The sequence below is a fragment of the Halteromyces radiatus genome (assembly GCF_025201355.1).
Source record: "Halteromyces radiatus strain CBS 162.75 chromosome Unknown BX664scaffold_1, whole genome shotgun sequence".
Classification (NCBI taxonomy): domain Eukaryota; kingdom Fungi; phylum Mucoromycota; class Mucoromycetes; order Mucorales; family Cunninghamellaceae; genus Halteromyces; species Halteromyces radiatus.
The window spans coordinates 918,459-933,330 of NW_026251687.1; the positions used below are offsets into that span (position 1 = coordinate 918,459).

General features: G+C 32.5%; 6 protein-coding genes across 6 annotated transcripts; 4 read left to right on the forward strand and 2 right to left on the reverse strand.

The window, feature by feature from the left end:
* Positions 1-62: 62 nt before the first annotated feature.
* BX664DRAFT_7036 (uncharacterized protein) lies at positions 63-1,687 on the forward strand. Its single transcript, XM_051549700.1, has 6 exons — positions 63-255; positions 339-544; positions 613-754; positions 821-945; positions 1,014-1,124; positions 1,186-1,687. The coding sequence occupies exons 1-6, from the start codon at positions 132-134 to the stop codon at positions 1,519-1,521; spliced, it is 1,044 nt and encodes a 347-aa protein (XP_051404372.1). The 5' UTR covers positions 63-131; the 3' UTR covers positions 1,522-1,687.
* A 1,116-nt stretch (positions 1,688-2,803) lies between these two features.
* BX664DRAFT_363096 (Noc2p family-domain-containing protein) lies at positions 2,804-5,043 on the reverse strand (the record flags this gene model as incomplete). The annotated part of the gene is made up of 8 exons (XM_051548358.1): positions 2,804-2,923; positions 2,990-3,218; positions 3,281-3,759; positions 3,867-4,132; positions 4,207-4,540; positions 4,604-4,688; positions 4,777-4,834; positions 4,902-5,043. 8 exons carry the CDS (start codon positions 5,041-5,043, stop codon positions 2,804-2,806), a joined length of 1,713 nt encoding a protein of 570 aa, XP_051404373.1.
* Positions 5,044-5,823: 780 nt separating this feature from the next.
* On the forward strand, positions 5,824-8,391 carry BX664DRAFT_344936 (uncharacterized protein; the record flags this gene model as incomplete). Its single annotated transcript, XM_051547491.1, has 10 exons — positions 5,824-5,836; positions 6,140-6,172; positions 6,274-6,628; positions 6,693-6,752; positions 6,815-6,917; positions 6,992-7,256; positions 7,324-7,374; positions 7,435-7,575; positions 7,650-7,825; positions 7,915-8,391. 10 exons carry the CDS (start codon positions 5,824-5,826, stop codon positions 8,389-8,391), a joined length of 1,674 nt encoding a protein of 557 aa, XP_051404374.1.
* A 720-nt stretch (positions 8,392-9,111) lies between these two features.
* BX664DRAFT_319621 (prepro-carboxypeptidase Z) lies at positions 9,112-11,441 on the forward strand. Its single transcript, XM_051542972.1, has 12 exons — positions 9,112-9,255; positions 9,337-9,464; positions 9,534-9,646; positions 9,731-9,866; positions 9,955-9,976; positions 10,052-10,176; positions 10,248-10,282; positions 10,338-10,406; positions 10,472-10,721; positions 10,810-10,877; positions 10,973-10,998; positions 11,087-11,441. Exons 1-12 carry the CDS (start codon positions 9,118-9,120, stop codon positions 11,321-11,323), a joined length of 1,347 nt encoding a protein of 448 aa, XP_051404375.1. The 5' UTR covers positions 9,112-9,117; the 3' UTR covers positions 11,324-11,441.
* Positions 11,442-11,676: 235 nt separating this feature from the next.
* On the reverse strand, positions 11,677-13,371 carry BX664DRAFT_271635 (uncharacterized protein). Its single transcript, XM_051541157.1, has 3 exons — positions 13,089-13,371; positions 12,515-13,014; positions 11,677-12,446 (listed from the first exon to the last, which is right to left on the reverse strand). Exons 1-3 carry the CDS (start codon positions 13,331-13,333, stop codon positions 11,839-11,841), a joined length of 1,353 nt encoding a protein of 450 aa, XP_051404376.1. The 5' UTR covers positions 13,334-13,371; the 3' UTR covers positions 11,677-11,838.
* Positions 13,372-14,131: 760 nt separating this feature from the next.
* BX664DRAFT_288507 (mitochondrial ATP synthase g subunit-domain-containing protein) lies at positions 14,132-14,786 on the forward strand. Its single transcript, XM_051541799.1, has 2 exons — positions 14,132-14,305; positions 14,426-14,786. Exons 1-2 carry the CDS (start codon positions 14,254-14,256, stop codon positions 14,713-14,715), a joined length of 342 nt encoding a protein of 113 aa, XP_051404377.1. The 5' UTR covers positions 14,132-14,253; the 3' UTR covers positions 14,716-14,786.
* The last annotated feature ends 86 nt before the right edge of the window (positions 14,787-14,872 follow it).

A 14,872-nucleotide genomic window follows, 5' to 3' on the forward strand; every position in this document is an offset into this window, starting at 1 on the left:
GGCTCACTCTGAAGAACACAAAAATACTTCGTTTTTTGGAATGTTTTTCTCTTTTTCTTTGGCTTACTAAAATAGAAAATTTTATAAAAAAAAAAAAAAACTTTTTACCTTGACTTCCTCTTTTATCCAGCATGGCCGATCAACAACCACAACTAGATACAGTTGAAAAGTCAAAAGATGCTTTTTTGAACCTCTTGGCTCAATTGAACGATGAACAATTCCATGAGTTTGATAGTTTTGCTCGATCTGCCTTGGGTAAATATTAAAGTTTTTTTTTTCTTTTTTTTTTTTTTTATATATACATGTTCACTAGACACTTTTTTTTTTTTTTGATATAGATGAATATCATGGTCAACTTCATCAACATAGTCACGAGGATGCCACCAATGAAGATATGGAAGTAGAACAACACGATGGTAGTTTCCAACCTGTCAATGATCTGAAAATGATGCGGTTGGGTCGTATGATCAAGGATTTACGTGCTAAGGTACCTATGTCTGCTGAAGCTCCAGGTGAAAAGACTGTGATTCCAAATACTGTAGAGGTAAAAATGCATAAAAAAAAAAAAGAAATAAATAATAATAATAAAAGGTTCATCAAACACTTATGTAGTTCTCTGGATTCAACGACAATAATACAGTTCATGTGGATGGTTTCTTATTTAGTGAAGAGGATGTGGATGAACTTTGTGATCAAGGCAAAATGTCCAGAAATTATTGTCTAGATTGTCAATCTCGTAATGTGGCTCCTTTGAGTAAGTCATAAACTCTGTATATTGTTATGGATACTGAATGATTTTCTTAATTTGTATTCTTAAAAGATTTCATCTCTCATTCGGCATCTGTCTTACAATTACAATTTTTGTATCAAGTCGCTTTAGCCAACAAAGTTAAGGATAAAGTGGTGGTGGATGTTGGATCTAGGTTAGGTGCTGTCTTGTACTCTGTAAGTTACCAAAAAAAAAAAAATGGAATGATATTTTTATTTTAATCTATATATATATTATTATTCAGGGCCATTTGTTTACTAGGGCGAAACGATTGATTGGTGTAGAAATTAATGAATGGTTCTGTGAATTACAAAAGGATATGATTCGAAAATATAAAATGGATGATCGAGTGGAAGTAAGTCACCAAAAAGAGAAAAGGATGAACATCAGTTAATATTTTAATTTATTCTATATAGATCCAGTGCAAAGATATTCAACAATTACCTGAACTTTTAAGCAAACAGGCAGATGTGGTGATCATGAACAACGTGTTTCAATTCTTCAGTGAATTGCCTATTCAACAACAAATTTGGAAATATATTCGTGAACAAACAAGTAAAAAATCTGGATTATTATTGGTCACTTTGCCTTCATTACAAGAACAACTCAAGGAAGCTGGTTTATCATCAAACAAATTGATGAAAGGTTGGGTGAAGGAAATCAAATTGAATTATGATGGTGGATGGTTTGAAGATATCAATGAAGATGAATTGGAGGAAATACAACAAGTTCATCTTTATAAAGTTATATAATTATATATATAGTAGATAGATAGATTTTTTTTTATTTGTATATGATAAAAAATATAATTAAATAGATAGATATGACAAAAAATAAATGACTGGATAAAATAGAAAATGATCATACGGTGGAAAAAAGGTGTATATGCGTGGGGGAATCAAATCGTTGGGGGAGAAAACTATGAAGGTTCGACATTTTTGGGGGGATGATACACTTTGTTCGAATGAAAAAAGCTGTATCAGTATTTCAATAATAATTATAATAATAATAATAAAAAGTACCTACCTATTTGAGAGCAACCTTAAGAACACCCATAGGCAATAGAGAGAGGGAATGATCTTGTTCAAGCAACCAATTTTTGATCAAGTTGAATCAATTGCTTCAAGTTTCTATAGACATACACAATAAAGTCGATGCCAATGGCGGCTGTCACAGGTAAAATGGTGATAAACGCTAAACATTGTGAAAAAGTTGTAATATAATCAAACACCATTACTGAAGAAGAAGATACTATGATAAGGAAGGAAAGAAGGTAAGAAAAAAAAAAAAGAGTGTGTATGTGTCTAATAGCTTGTGGAAAGTGTCTTGAAAAAAAAAAAAAAAAAAAAAAAAAAAAAAGAGAATAAAAAAAAAATGGAAAACCTTTTGTTTCTTTTGTTCATAGCCGGCGATTCAAACTAACCATTTCTCGTTTTAAGGAGAAAGCTCTGCATACCCGTTATCTTTATCCGAGTTGTCAACCCATCTATTTTGTAGGCATATCATCAATGAATGCCATCATCGGTTATTTCAAACTATCATCATACCGTAATACTTTCTAAATACTTGTATAGATATAAAGGGAAAATAATAATAATAAAAAAAAAATGAGAATTTGTTTATTGAAGGTAAAATGCATTATAATCTAATATATAAAAATGTAAAAAAAAAAAAAAAAAAAAAAAAAACAAGGATGATCTATCATTGTTGTTGAGCTCGCTTTTTCAAAAAGTTTCCCAAAGGAGTTTGTTCAAATGGTGTATTTCGAAGGAAAGAAGTGACTTCTTCCAATTTACTAGGTGTATATTCAATAGGAGCACGCTTTTGTTCTATATAGTTCTTATGAGTTTCCATCTATACATAAAAGTATATTAGTAATGATCCAAGCTTTAAATTTGATTTACCTTTTCTATTAATTGCTTTAGGGACTTGACGAATCTCGATCCATGCATTTTCTCACGTTGTTCCTTAAGCTACACACACACAAAAAAAAAAGGAAAGATTTAATTTAATATCAGTGACATTATTCATCCCTTAGTTTTTACTCCTTACCTTGCTGATTGCAGGAATGGCTAATTCAGGGTAAGCAATGGATAATCCAAAACATGCATAATAATCCACAAGATTATCATAAACTGCCCGATAGACCGCATTCTAAATATATAAAATTATTAAAATATTAAGTTATCCTTTCATATATATATATATATTGTTTCATACCTGATATACTTTGCTGTTGAGATAAACCTTTGGTACCTTGAGATGATATTCCCATTCAAAATCATCTAGTGATTCATTATTTTCTACACCTGCCTTGAAAATTTCATTGCCAAATATTTCGAATATAAAAGGTGCCAGAGGAATATAGAAACCTGTAGAATCAATTAATGCCACCAGAGATCGGATGATATGTATACGAAGAGGAAGGAATTGAGAAGTAGGATTCAATCTATAATATCAATATATGTATCAATAAACTACCTTTTTTTTTCTCATCAATTTTATTATTACCTTAAAGTATGAAGGGATAAATCTACCACAGGTTGGAGAAGTGCTTGCATAGGAGAAGTCGTACCAATTTCGGGATTACATGTAACTGCGATGACATTTGACCAGAAATCCAAACAACTAATATATTGCCAAGTGTAGATAGTCTTGAAACTTTCCACTGTATTCGACTTTTTGGCTTGTTTCAAATGATCAGCAAGTTGACGAATATAGACATGACCATGTTCGTGACTGAGCTTAGGATCAATGGTATACAAATCAGTCGCTTCTTCCATCATTTGTTGTAGAGGTACCAAAGTATGTTCATTCACCTTGGTAGCCTTTTTTGCATATACTAGATAGACAGCCTTGAGACAATGAGGTAAAAAGTTTTGCTTGCTGTTGGCATCTATTGCGTTAGTTGCTAATGTACGAATCGCCTTGTAACATACTAATCTAGTGTCGGATGCCAGTGTAAAGTCAGACCATCGATCCAAAAGAACCTAAAAAAAAAAAAAAAAAAAAAAAAAAAAAAAAAGATCATTAGTAAATCATCATTTTCCTATTCCCTTTTTCTTCTATATATATATATATATATATATGAACTTACACGAAGATATTCTCTGCACAAGTTGGGGAAACATCCAAAATACATTGCACACGGTTCCAGTTCATTCAGAATATCCACCAACATATCATCTTGGTCCAAATCACGAAGGAATCTTACCACATTGTTCAAAAAGAGTCGTACCACACGTTCCAGTTTTGTCCAAAATCGAGTTTTTGCTGGATGTCGTACTTTTTTATTGACAATAAGGTGTTGACTGAAGATAGGATAAGCTGATGCCACAGTAACTTTGACCAATTTGGTGTAAACTAAATAAAAAAGTGAAAAATGTAAAGTCAATCAAGGTTGTCTTTATTTTTTTCAAATAATTAAGTCATTATACCTTTGCTGCTGTTAATACGATAGGTGTTTTTGCTAGTAGAATCATCATATGCAACAGCTCGAAGTCCTAATAATAAATTCTTGAATGCTTGAGGTGACTTTTTTGCTGCATCCCTTGTCCAAGATTGTAACATGACCTTTGTGATCAATTGCGCATCGTCGTCGTCGTCGTCGTCATCGTTTTCATTGTCGTCACTAAGTTCCATTTCTTCATCGGATTCTTCGTCTGATGATGATTCCATATTTTCATTGGCCAAGTCGAGTTCCATTTCTCTTTCAATCGCTTCTTCATCTTGTACTGCTTCAAAAGCATCAAGAGCATTCACATCTTGCTCCTGTAAAAAAAAAAAAATATATGAGTTTCCGATAGTCTCCAAAGTTCTAATAATCCTATTTACCTCATCATTTTCCAAATCCAATGATTCTTCACCGTTTAATATATAGTTAGCAAAATAGGTATCCACATTATCAATAACTTGAGATCTATTAAAAAAAAATTATCAGAGATTCCGTTCAGAGAAAGGGGTTAGAATTGTAAAGCTAGATGATCACTATCTTTTGTTTGACTTACTCTTTGGTTTCTTCTTCTGGTTGTTCCACAATAGATGTTGTTTCAGTGGAAGAAGACTCTACAAAAATGAAAAGTAAAATAAGTAAATATATATATATATATATATATTAGCCAACTACACTTACTTTTATGACCGTGACCATGAAGTCGGGTTTCTTGTCTTCGTTTGATCTGTTGCTTGAGTTTTGCATTTTTCTTTCGACGTTCAATGGTTTGCTTGAGTTTGTTCTTTTGGAACTTTACAGTAGATTTGCTAACTTTGCCCATGATATGGTATGACAACGAAAACGACAAAGATAAAAAGAGAAAAGGGAAAAAAAAAAAGAGAGAGGGGAAGGCCGAAAAAATTAGTGGCTTGGGATGAAGAAATCGGAGTAAGAAAAAGGTACTTTCCAAGCATGAATTTTGTCCATGTCGCCTATCAATGTTTGATTTGAAGCAAGATATCACACCTCTTTACTTTTTTTTTTTTTTTGGCGCGATCCACGTATGCGGAAAATCTTCTCAGAATAACAAAAGAAAGTAGAACTTGGGCCATTCAAATAAACAATTCTGAACTTGGAAAATCAATCCTAAAATGGTAATCACATGGTTTCAACTTTGCATGTTCACTTGAACTTACCACGAGATTGATATCATCAAAATGATACGCCTTACCACAGTAGATGGCATAATGCAACATTGTATTATCATCATCATCACCATCATCATCATCACCATCATCATCACCATCACCATCATCATCATCATCATCATCATCATCATCAATTGGCAGAAATAGCAGAATTCTTCCTTATATCACAATATCGGTCGGTCTTTGTTATACTTTTTTTTTTCTTCTTTTAGTAAAGAAGGGAAACTGTATTGATTGACAATGGATTGACAGCAAAAATCCAAAAAGAATGAAATGATTCGATTGTAAACAAAAGGTAGATCAGCTGATCTACATCTCAATAAAAAGAGACTTGTATCCTCGCCAAGTTCATAAAAAAAAAGGAACTTCTTTTTTTTACGGTAACAATTATCTGAGTAACTATTTCATCCAATATGAGAAACAAGAGTATAAACGTTCTATTCATCTATTGAAAATACTAGGATTTCCAAAACGATGATGATGTTAATTCCTTTTTTTAAAAAAAAAAATCCCTTAGAAAAGATTTCGCTTTCATTTGTTGATATGTTCTCCTTTTGAGGCGCCTGCATATTGCATAAAACGAGAAAATACGTTCTGTTTATAAATCGAATTCTTCAACTGAGCACCTTTTTTTTTTTCTTTTTTTTTTTTGTTTTTGGAAAGGAATACGTATAGATACGATGAGAATACTGATATGTTTCTTTTCTTTTTTCACCGTTTGTATAATAGCAACTTATAGCGTTAGAGATCGAAATCGTTCTGGTAAGTGATGGACAGGTATGATTGAAAATCCGATTGCTTGCTTTAATTTTAACACTTTTCTTTTCCTTACTTTCTTTTCATTCTTTTATATTCTTATAAAGCATGCACATTAGTAGACACAAAAATATATTGTTTTGGTGGTGGTAAAAATTCGGCCTCAGAAGGAAGTTACAACATTTATGATGACCATTTCAGTTTGGATCTTACAACAAGTCTTACTGTCAATCAACCCATTACAGATTGGGTGAAGATCAATCCACCAACCGATTATATAGTGGAACGAAGATGGGGTCATGACTTGGTAACTTTGGCAGACAATACTTCTGGATATATCATGACCATGGGGAACTGTAACTCTGATGGGAAAACCATTCTTCAAAACGTCACAACAATATATGCTCCTGTTAATCAATCCTGGACAAGCATACCTATGGACTCTTCTTCTATGCCAAGCAGGTAAGCATAATGATGAAAAAAAAAAAAAAGAAAAAGTAGGATACTAACTAATATTTTTTTCAAGCTTTGCATCTTCAGCTTTAATGGATAGTAAAGGGGTCATGTGGTCATATGGTGGACTCATGTAAGTTATCAGTTTCTTTATTATTATTCTTATTATTCTTATTATTTAATCATGTTTTATAGACCCATGGATAATCAAACATATGTACTTGATGGATTTTACAATGATAAAGCAAACTTTACCCATGTCAGGTTACCAACGAATATATATGGACTAGATACAAAGGTAATAATAACGTACTATCCTGCCCTGTCTTAACTAATCAATGATGATCCTTTTTATTTTATTTGTTGATATAGACCTGGCAGTGGATATCCTTAGCAATACCAACTCAATATAATGTCACTGCCGATCATGGAGCGGCGATCACGGAAGATAACAAGATGTATATTATAGGAGGAATGACCATCGATAGCAATCAAGTCAATACAAATATTACCAATAGTCGACGATATGTACCTATGGATCAAATCTTGATTTTTGACACTATCGATCATACTTGGCAACAAGTTACAACTAAAGGCACCATACCTTCACAACGTAGAGCATTTACTTTGACTTATTGTAAGAGAATGGATGAAATTATATATATATATGTTGATTATTTATTTATTTATTTTATATTGATTAGTACCTCAAAAAAAACAACTTCTATTGTATGGTGGAGTTTATGATACTGGAAGTAAGTCACTTATATATCATAGTATTTTTATTTATTTATTTTTGCTTTATATTTGTTTAGGTCGGTTTAATGGACGAGTAACAGTACTTGATGTTTGTTATATCTTGGATATTACCTCTCTTACATGGACTCCTATTGATGTTCATGCCGAACCAAACAAACCAACCTCTATTGGATCTGGTCAACTCTATGGTCATAGTTGTAATGATCCTACAGAAAAAAAAAAAAGGATTTGGAACTAATATTCTTTTTTTTTTTTTTTTTTTTTTTTGTAGCGGTACTTTATAATACTGATCTTTTCATCATGTTTGGTGTGGATGAGAGCAATGGTTATCGAGCTGATGTGAATATATTGGATACTACAACTTGGGCATGGAAAATAACATATAATGGTACTACTTTTTGGACAACAGCTATGATTATTGGTTTGGTTGTTGGCATTGTTGGCGCCGTAAGTCACAACTGCTTTCTTTTTTTTTTTTTTTTTTGTGTGTGCGTCTAATCTGTATACTTTTTTTTTTTTATTCTATTGGTGTTTAGTTTGTTCTAGTTGGCGTTGTCGTATACCTTCTCCGATTCCGGCGAACCAGTAATTTGGATGATGGCAAGAAATTCCTTCCATCAAAACGACCTAATGACCAGTTTGTCATTGATACAGCAGATCCTCGATTACGTATGGAAGAAGATCCTGTTTTTATCGAATCACCAACGGATGATCCAACAGTAATACTTGATAGTCATGGCTCTCCAGCAACACGATCAGCCACACTCACCTCTTTGTCCACCAGTATGCATAGTTCACATATGGATCGGCCATTGTCTGCGACTATTTTAGGATCTATTGCTTTAGCTAATGGACTCACTACTCGACCAATGTCTTCCATGTCTCATGGCGTTACCGAATCGACCTTTACCTCCTTTTCTGGTACAACAAAGCCTGACCTGAATGACCTTCCAAGTACACCAACCACAGCGACACAAACAATACAACGGATCAAGCCGGATGGTGAAAGTTAGCTGTTTGTTATCATATGTAGAATATTACTTTGTTATATCCTTTATTGTTATTACTGTTACCATTATTATTTATTATTATTATTATTACTTTGTACCATTTTCTTTTATTAAAGGATCACTTTTTTTTTTTTAATCTCATTGAAATATTAAACCTTGTTTGAAGACTTTTTCTTACTATTTATGGAATCATCTTTACTATGGTTGTGTTCTCTAGTGACGTTCCACAGGTAGGGAATAGGAATAAAGAAATTATTACCATATAAAGGTTTGTCATAAATTCTTTTAGGCGGGATTTCCATCCAGTTCTCTTTCGATTGCGTTTTGTGTACCCATTGGTTACCGCATTTTTCATATTGTTGTCTCAGCAGACAAAATTCCCTCCAAGACTATGCTTGATCATAAAAAGAGTAATATTATTTTATTTTTCTAAGACTCCATCTCATCCCTTTGTAAATAATGAAATGTGTTGTTTTTATTTAAAAAAAAAAAAGAACGAATCAAATAATCATCCAAGATAATAGAAAAGAAGTGGATATCGGGCAGTGAAAACCATTACCCGCGACAACGTTAGAGTTTAATGAAATGATATGAGAAAGCAAGAGCTATTGAAAGCTTAACATTTTTTCCATCAATATCGTCGTACAAATAAACATCTGTAAATAAATAAATAAATGTGATCTTTTCCTTTTCCTTTTTTTTTTTTTTTTTTGTTCTTATACCGAAAGAATGAAATTTCAATTGCTATCTTTATTATCATTAACTGCAAGTACTTTAGTTGCTGCTAATATTTTTACTAGTCAAAAATATATCAATCATTCACTCGCCTTTAAACAACCAAAATTGTGCGATTCCACTGTGGTTCAGGTACAAATTCACTTAAAAAGGGGGGGTTTCAATTCCCGATTTAACTTTCTTTTCTTCCCTTTTCTTTTTTCCTTTTTTTAGTACTCTGGTTATTTAGATGTTGGAAAGAATGAACATTATTTTTTTTGGTTTTTTGAAAGTCGAAAGAATCCCGAAAAAGCTCCTCTTACTGTGTGGTTAAACGGTGGTCCTGGATGTTCTTCTATGATGTAAGTACATTTTTTATTTAATTTTTTTTCTATTTTTTTTTTTAAAAAAAAATTGTTTTTTCTTCACAGTGGTTTATGGCAAGAATTAGGTCCTTGTCGTGTCAATCAAGATGGTACCAAAGCTATTTATAACGAAGAAGGTAGTTGGAATCAAGTCTCAAATATGCTTTTCTTTGATCAACGTAAGGTTTATATATCTATTTACAATATAACGAGAAATTCTGATTTTTTTTTTTTTTTTTGGTTTCTTTCAATTTTATGCATAGCCGATGGTGTTGGATTCTCTCACGGTGTCGATAATGTATACTCAACTGATGACGCTGCTCCTCTCAGTTACAGGTTGCTTCAAGTCTTCTTTGAAGCTTTCCCTAAATATAAGGATTTGGATTTCCACTTTTATGGGTAAGCCAATACTACGTCTTATTTGTTCGATAACTATTACAAGTACTGTTTTTATCTCACTTACTTTTCTTCCTCTTTCTATCTATAGAGAATCATATGGTGGTCATTATGTAAGGAAACAGAAAGATCATATAATAAATATAAACCACATGTTTAATACTTCTTTTTTTTTTGTTCCATCATAGGTTCCTGCTTTTGCTGATTATATCTTGAAACAAAATTTGGCCTTGACAAAACATTCTAAGAATCAACGTATCAATCTCAAGTCTATTGGTGTTGGCAATGGTTTCACAGATCCTCTCATTCAAAAGTAAGTTGGTTATATATATATGTAGATACGCAAACAGAGATAACCTTATCTATTGTTCCTTTTTTCTTTAGTCAGTACTACGAAAAGATGGCATGTGACTCAAGCTGTAAGTGGGACAACAAAAAAAAAACATTCATTATATCTCATTCAACTTGTTTTAGATGGATCTGTTTTGTCTCCCTCCGATTGCAAGAAAATGAAGGATCATACACCTGAATGTGTTCGTCTCTGTAAGTTCAATTTGTTTAAAGAAATTGGTGATGTTATGCTCTTTTGCTAAATATTTTATCTCCAGCTCAAAAGTGCTACAAAACAGGAACCAACCATGATTGCATTAAGGCCGACAACTACTGTGGAACCTACGTTGAAGGTGTCTATGATAACGCCAACAAAAGCTATTACGATGTTCGCACTTCCCAAGAAATTCCCAGTACCTATATCAAATTTCTCAATACGACTTCTACTATGAATATTATTGGTGCCAAGCAATGGTATCAAGAATGTGCTGATATCCCTGGTAATAAGTTTTACAAAACTGGTGATGAGTAAGTTTCAAAATTGATCTTTTTTTTTTTTTTTTTGGAGAAAAGGATTAGCTTTGTTTTTAACATATTTTTTAATCATCTTCTGTAGCGCCCGAAATTTTGCTCCTCGTGTTGCTAACCTTTTGAATCATGGTGTTCGTGTTTTATTATATGCTGGTAAGAATATATATATATATATGCATTTTTTAGAGATGTGATGAAATCATTCTCATTTATTTGTATTGTACTTTTAACCACTTGTTGATTAATAGGTGATGCCGATTATATTTGTAACTGGGTAAGACGTGATCAAGTTTTTTATCTTGTATCATCTCATAAAGGTACTAATTTCCTTTTTTTTTTATAAATATCTATTTAACATATAGTATGGAAACCATGCTTGGGCTCAACAATTGAACTTTAAAGGAAGCAAGGCTTACCGCAAAGACAAATTAAAACCCTGGTTGGTGGATGGCAAGGAAGTCGGTCAATATCAAGCTGGAGGTAATCTTACCTTTGTCCGTGTCTATGAAGCAGGTCATGAAGTCCCTTATTATCAACCCAAAGCTGCACTTGCAATGTTCACCAATGCTGTTGAATCCAAATCTTTTGGCAAACATTAGTATATTTTATTATTAAATATAGTTATTTTGTGTATTACTGTTTTTTTCTTGTAATTTATACTTTTTGGGACATTTTTCCGCATTTGAATAATAAAGAAATAGAAAACTTTGTTACCCCATTTGTCATGGTTACAAAAAAAAAAAAAATAACGACATACTTTTGATTTTATACGTTTTATGTACTACCATTATTCAAAAAGCTTAGTACATTATTACACAGGAGATTTAAGGGTTTTATTGCGCCCGGTTTTGTTAACAAGAAATAGAAAAAGATTTTATTCTTGAATATTCATCGATCCATTCAATAATCACATTGTAAATCCATTCTGTAACACACAAGCAAACTTCCTTTTTTTTTTTTTGATTTCATCAAAGTTCAACAAAGTTTTTATTGCACACAAATAAAAAAAAAAATACTATCTAAATGGATTTGTAACTAAATCTAAACATAACTACAGTTTAAATAACAGAGAGAATAAAAGAAGAATATATATATCTATTACAAAAAAAAAAATCTAAGATGATCCTTCGTTGTAGGCGACCACGGCATACTTTCCAGAACACCTCCATTCATTAGGGGTTGCAGTAGCTTCGATTTTTTCTTGCTTGCCATCCGCCAAGCCGACAATAGTATCTGCTTTGTTAGTACGTAAGGACAAAATGCTTGTAAACCCTTCAGCCAAAGAAGGACCAATAGCCACATGGAAAGGAGTGGTAACAGGCCATTGACAATCATATACTAGCTTTCTAAAATTGAGATCACCCTTGAAGATGATGAGATCTGAGGTAGCTAAATCTTGATAGAGTTCAGGAGCTTCGTCTCGTAAAGTGCGATAAGCCAAACCATTGCACCAGAAGGAATGAGATTGAATGACCAATTGGCCAGAATGAACATAGGATTGCCATCGTTTCACCAATGTTTCTAATGCTTGTTGTTGTTCCTTTGTTGGTTCGCCAGGGAAAAAGTCAGGGTTCAGGCAGCAATCAAATAGAATCGGGATATCCTTGGGCATCACATCAGATACGAACCATGGGATGGTTTTGCAGTTGAACACTACTTTGGATGCTCGGTTAGTTTGCAATAGCCAATCTGCAAAGATAAGATCAACAAATACCTCGAAGCCTAAATTCAATACATTCAAATCATCAATATCCTTTTTTTTTTTTTTTTTTTTTTTTTTTTTGGTTTACCTGAATTATCCAAAATAAAATCCACTCGTCCTTTCTCCAAATGTTTCAACTTTTTCCAGACTTGATCAATATGATTGACGACAATATAATTGAGTTGTTCGGCCAGTTTTTCTTTTTCAATGGCTTGTAGGCGTTTGATATCATCTTCGGTCATGTTGGTCAATAGACTGAGATCTGTAGCATTTCCCCATAAACATACCTGCAAAAGTTCCTGAAAGACTAGTTCCTGTTTTTCTATTTCCATAGGTTGTATCATAGTAGGCATCTTTGTGGCAAGATCAAACACAGAACCATGGGAACCTCGGAAGGTGGCTATCTTTTGATTATTGAAGAGATCATAATCTTGCCAATAGTTACTAAGACTGTAAAGTTCTCGGATACGTCGATACATATAACATTCGTTGAACAACCAAGATCCATTGAACCAAGTGACATTGTTAAAGTGAGTGGTGATATGTTGATTCCAAGTTTCACTATCAGAGTCATTATCCTTCAAAAGCCTTTACTAGCCAGGTACATATATGATAACATTAGTATAGATGTCTAATAAATCCTTTTTTTTTTTTTTAGTTACCGTAAAGGTTTGTCATCAGCTATTTCTTGTTTCAATTGGTTCAAGCCATTGATGATAGAGGTACCTTCTTCTTTTTGAGTAACTTGGTCGTTTTGGAGAGTATCCATAGCTTTTTGCATATCAACTAAAGCGGTATCGATAATAATAGGCCAACGTCGTACTGTGCTATCCCAAGCAAAAGAACCTTTTTCAGTTGCTCTATATGCAGGATAAGGAGGATGGTTAGGACTAATATTGGTATTCATTTGCTTATAAAAAAACAGGAGAAAGTAACGAAAGAAAGAAGAAAAAAAAAAAGGACAAAAAAGTGACTAAAAGTTGAAATTCCCCGAATAGAAAAAGTCAATCCGAGATTTTCAGTATGTTCTTTCGCGGGAAAAAGTGAGAAGACAAATAAATAGGATTTATTGGTATTTACAAAGGAGAAGATACTAATCTATCTAAAGTATATAATACAAGAGGAAAAATATAAAGTTGTTTACTGTTCATTTTGTTTGAGTTTAGTAAGTAAGGCGTGTTTTTCTTCAAGTAAAGCATTTCGTTGTTGTTCTAGCTGTGCTTGACGTTCAAGAGCAGAAAGTTGTTCTAATTGAGCTTTCATTGCTTTGGTATCTTTTTCTTCTCGAAGTTGTACACCAATATAATAACCCACTGGAAGTACCAAGACAGCTAATGCTGGGAATAGATTACGTTGAATAGTGTTAAACATTTGCTATTATTTTGATCAATGAAAGAAATAAAAAAAAAAAAAAAAGAAAAGACCATAAAAAGTATCCATTTGACATCCCGATTTACCAATGATTTCATTGGCTATTGATTTTTGAACATTTTTTCAACCCCTGGACGAAGTTTTTTGTGTGATGAATTTAAAGAAATAAATTATGATACTATATTGATTATCATTATTACTTTCAATTAAAAAAGCTAGTTTATATAATATATAAATAAAATAATAATAAAAAACCATCATTTTATATCATTGGATATCTTTTTTTTTTTTAGTCTTGTTACTTAAACAAAAAAAAAAAAAAAAAAAAGCCCAGCCAGGGGGGATTATTATGATTATTTTTCTTTTTTTCTTTTTTGACGGACCGCACAACAAAAATTTTTTTGTCTTTTCCATTCTTTTTCTTCCCTTCCTTCTCTCCACCCTACTCCTATAGTCATGTCTGCCAAAATCATCGGCTGTGTACGCAATCTTGTGAACAAAACTATTGGTAAAAAAAAAAAAAAGAATAAAAATGGTTACTTTTTAATTGATACTCATTTTTTTTTTTACCTTTTTTTTTTTTTTTATTTATCTACCTATGTAAACGAAAATAATCATAACACATTAGCTCTTCAAAAACCTATCGTTTACGATGCCAAGGTTGTCGGTGAAATCGCTAAACAAGTATATACCAAGGAAGGTATGAGCTTCCCCACTGGTGTCCAATTCAATGAAGCTCAAACTTTTGTTAAGAATAATTTGAATGTGAATACTTTGAAATCTTTGACCTGGACCAACGTGGCTAAAGGTGGTGTTGTACTTGCTGAAATTTACACTTTCTTCTTGATTGGTGAAGTTGTTGGTCGTAGAAATTTGATTGGTTATAATGTCAAGGGTGAAGCTGCCAGTCATCATTAGATTATGTGTATTTATTCTTCCTCATTGATTTATCCCTTCAGTAAACTTATTTTTATTTTTGTTACAACTTTTTTTTTTTTTTTTTGTATGTGTGTGTGTGTGTGTATGTATTTGTGATGCGGATATGCGTTTATGTGTACTTTTGTTGTTGTTTTGT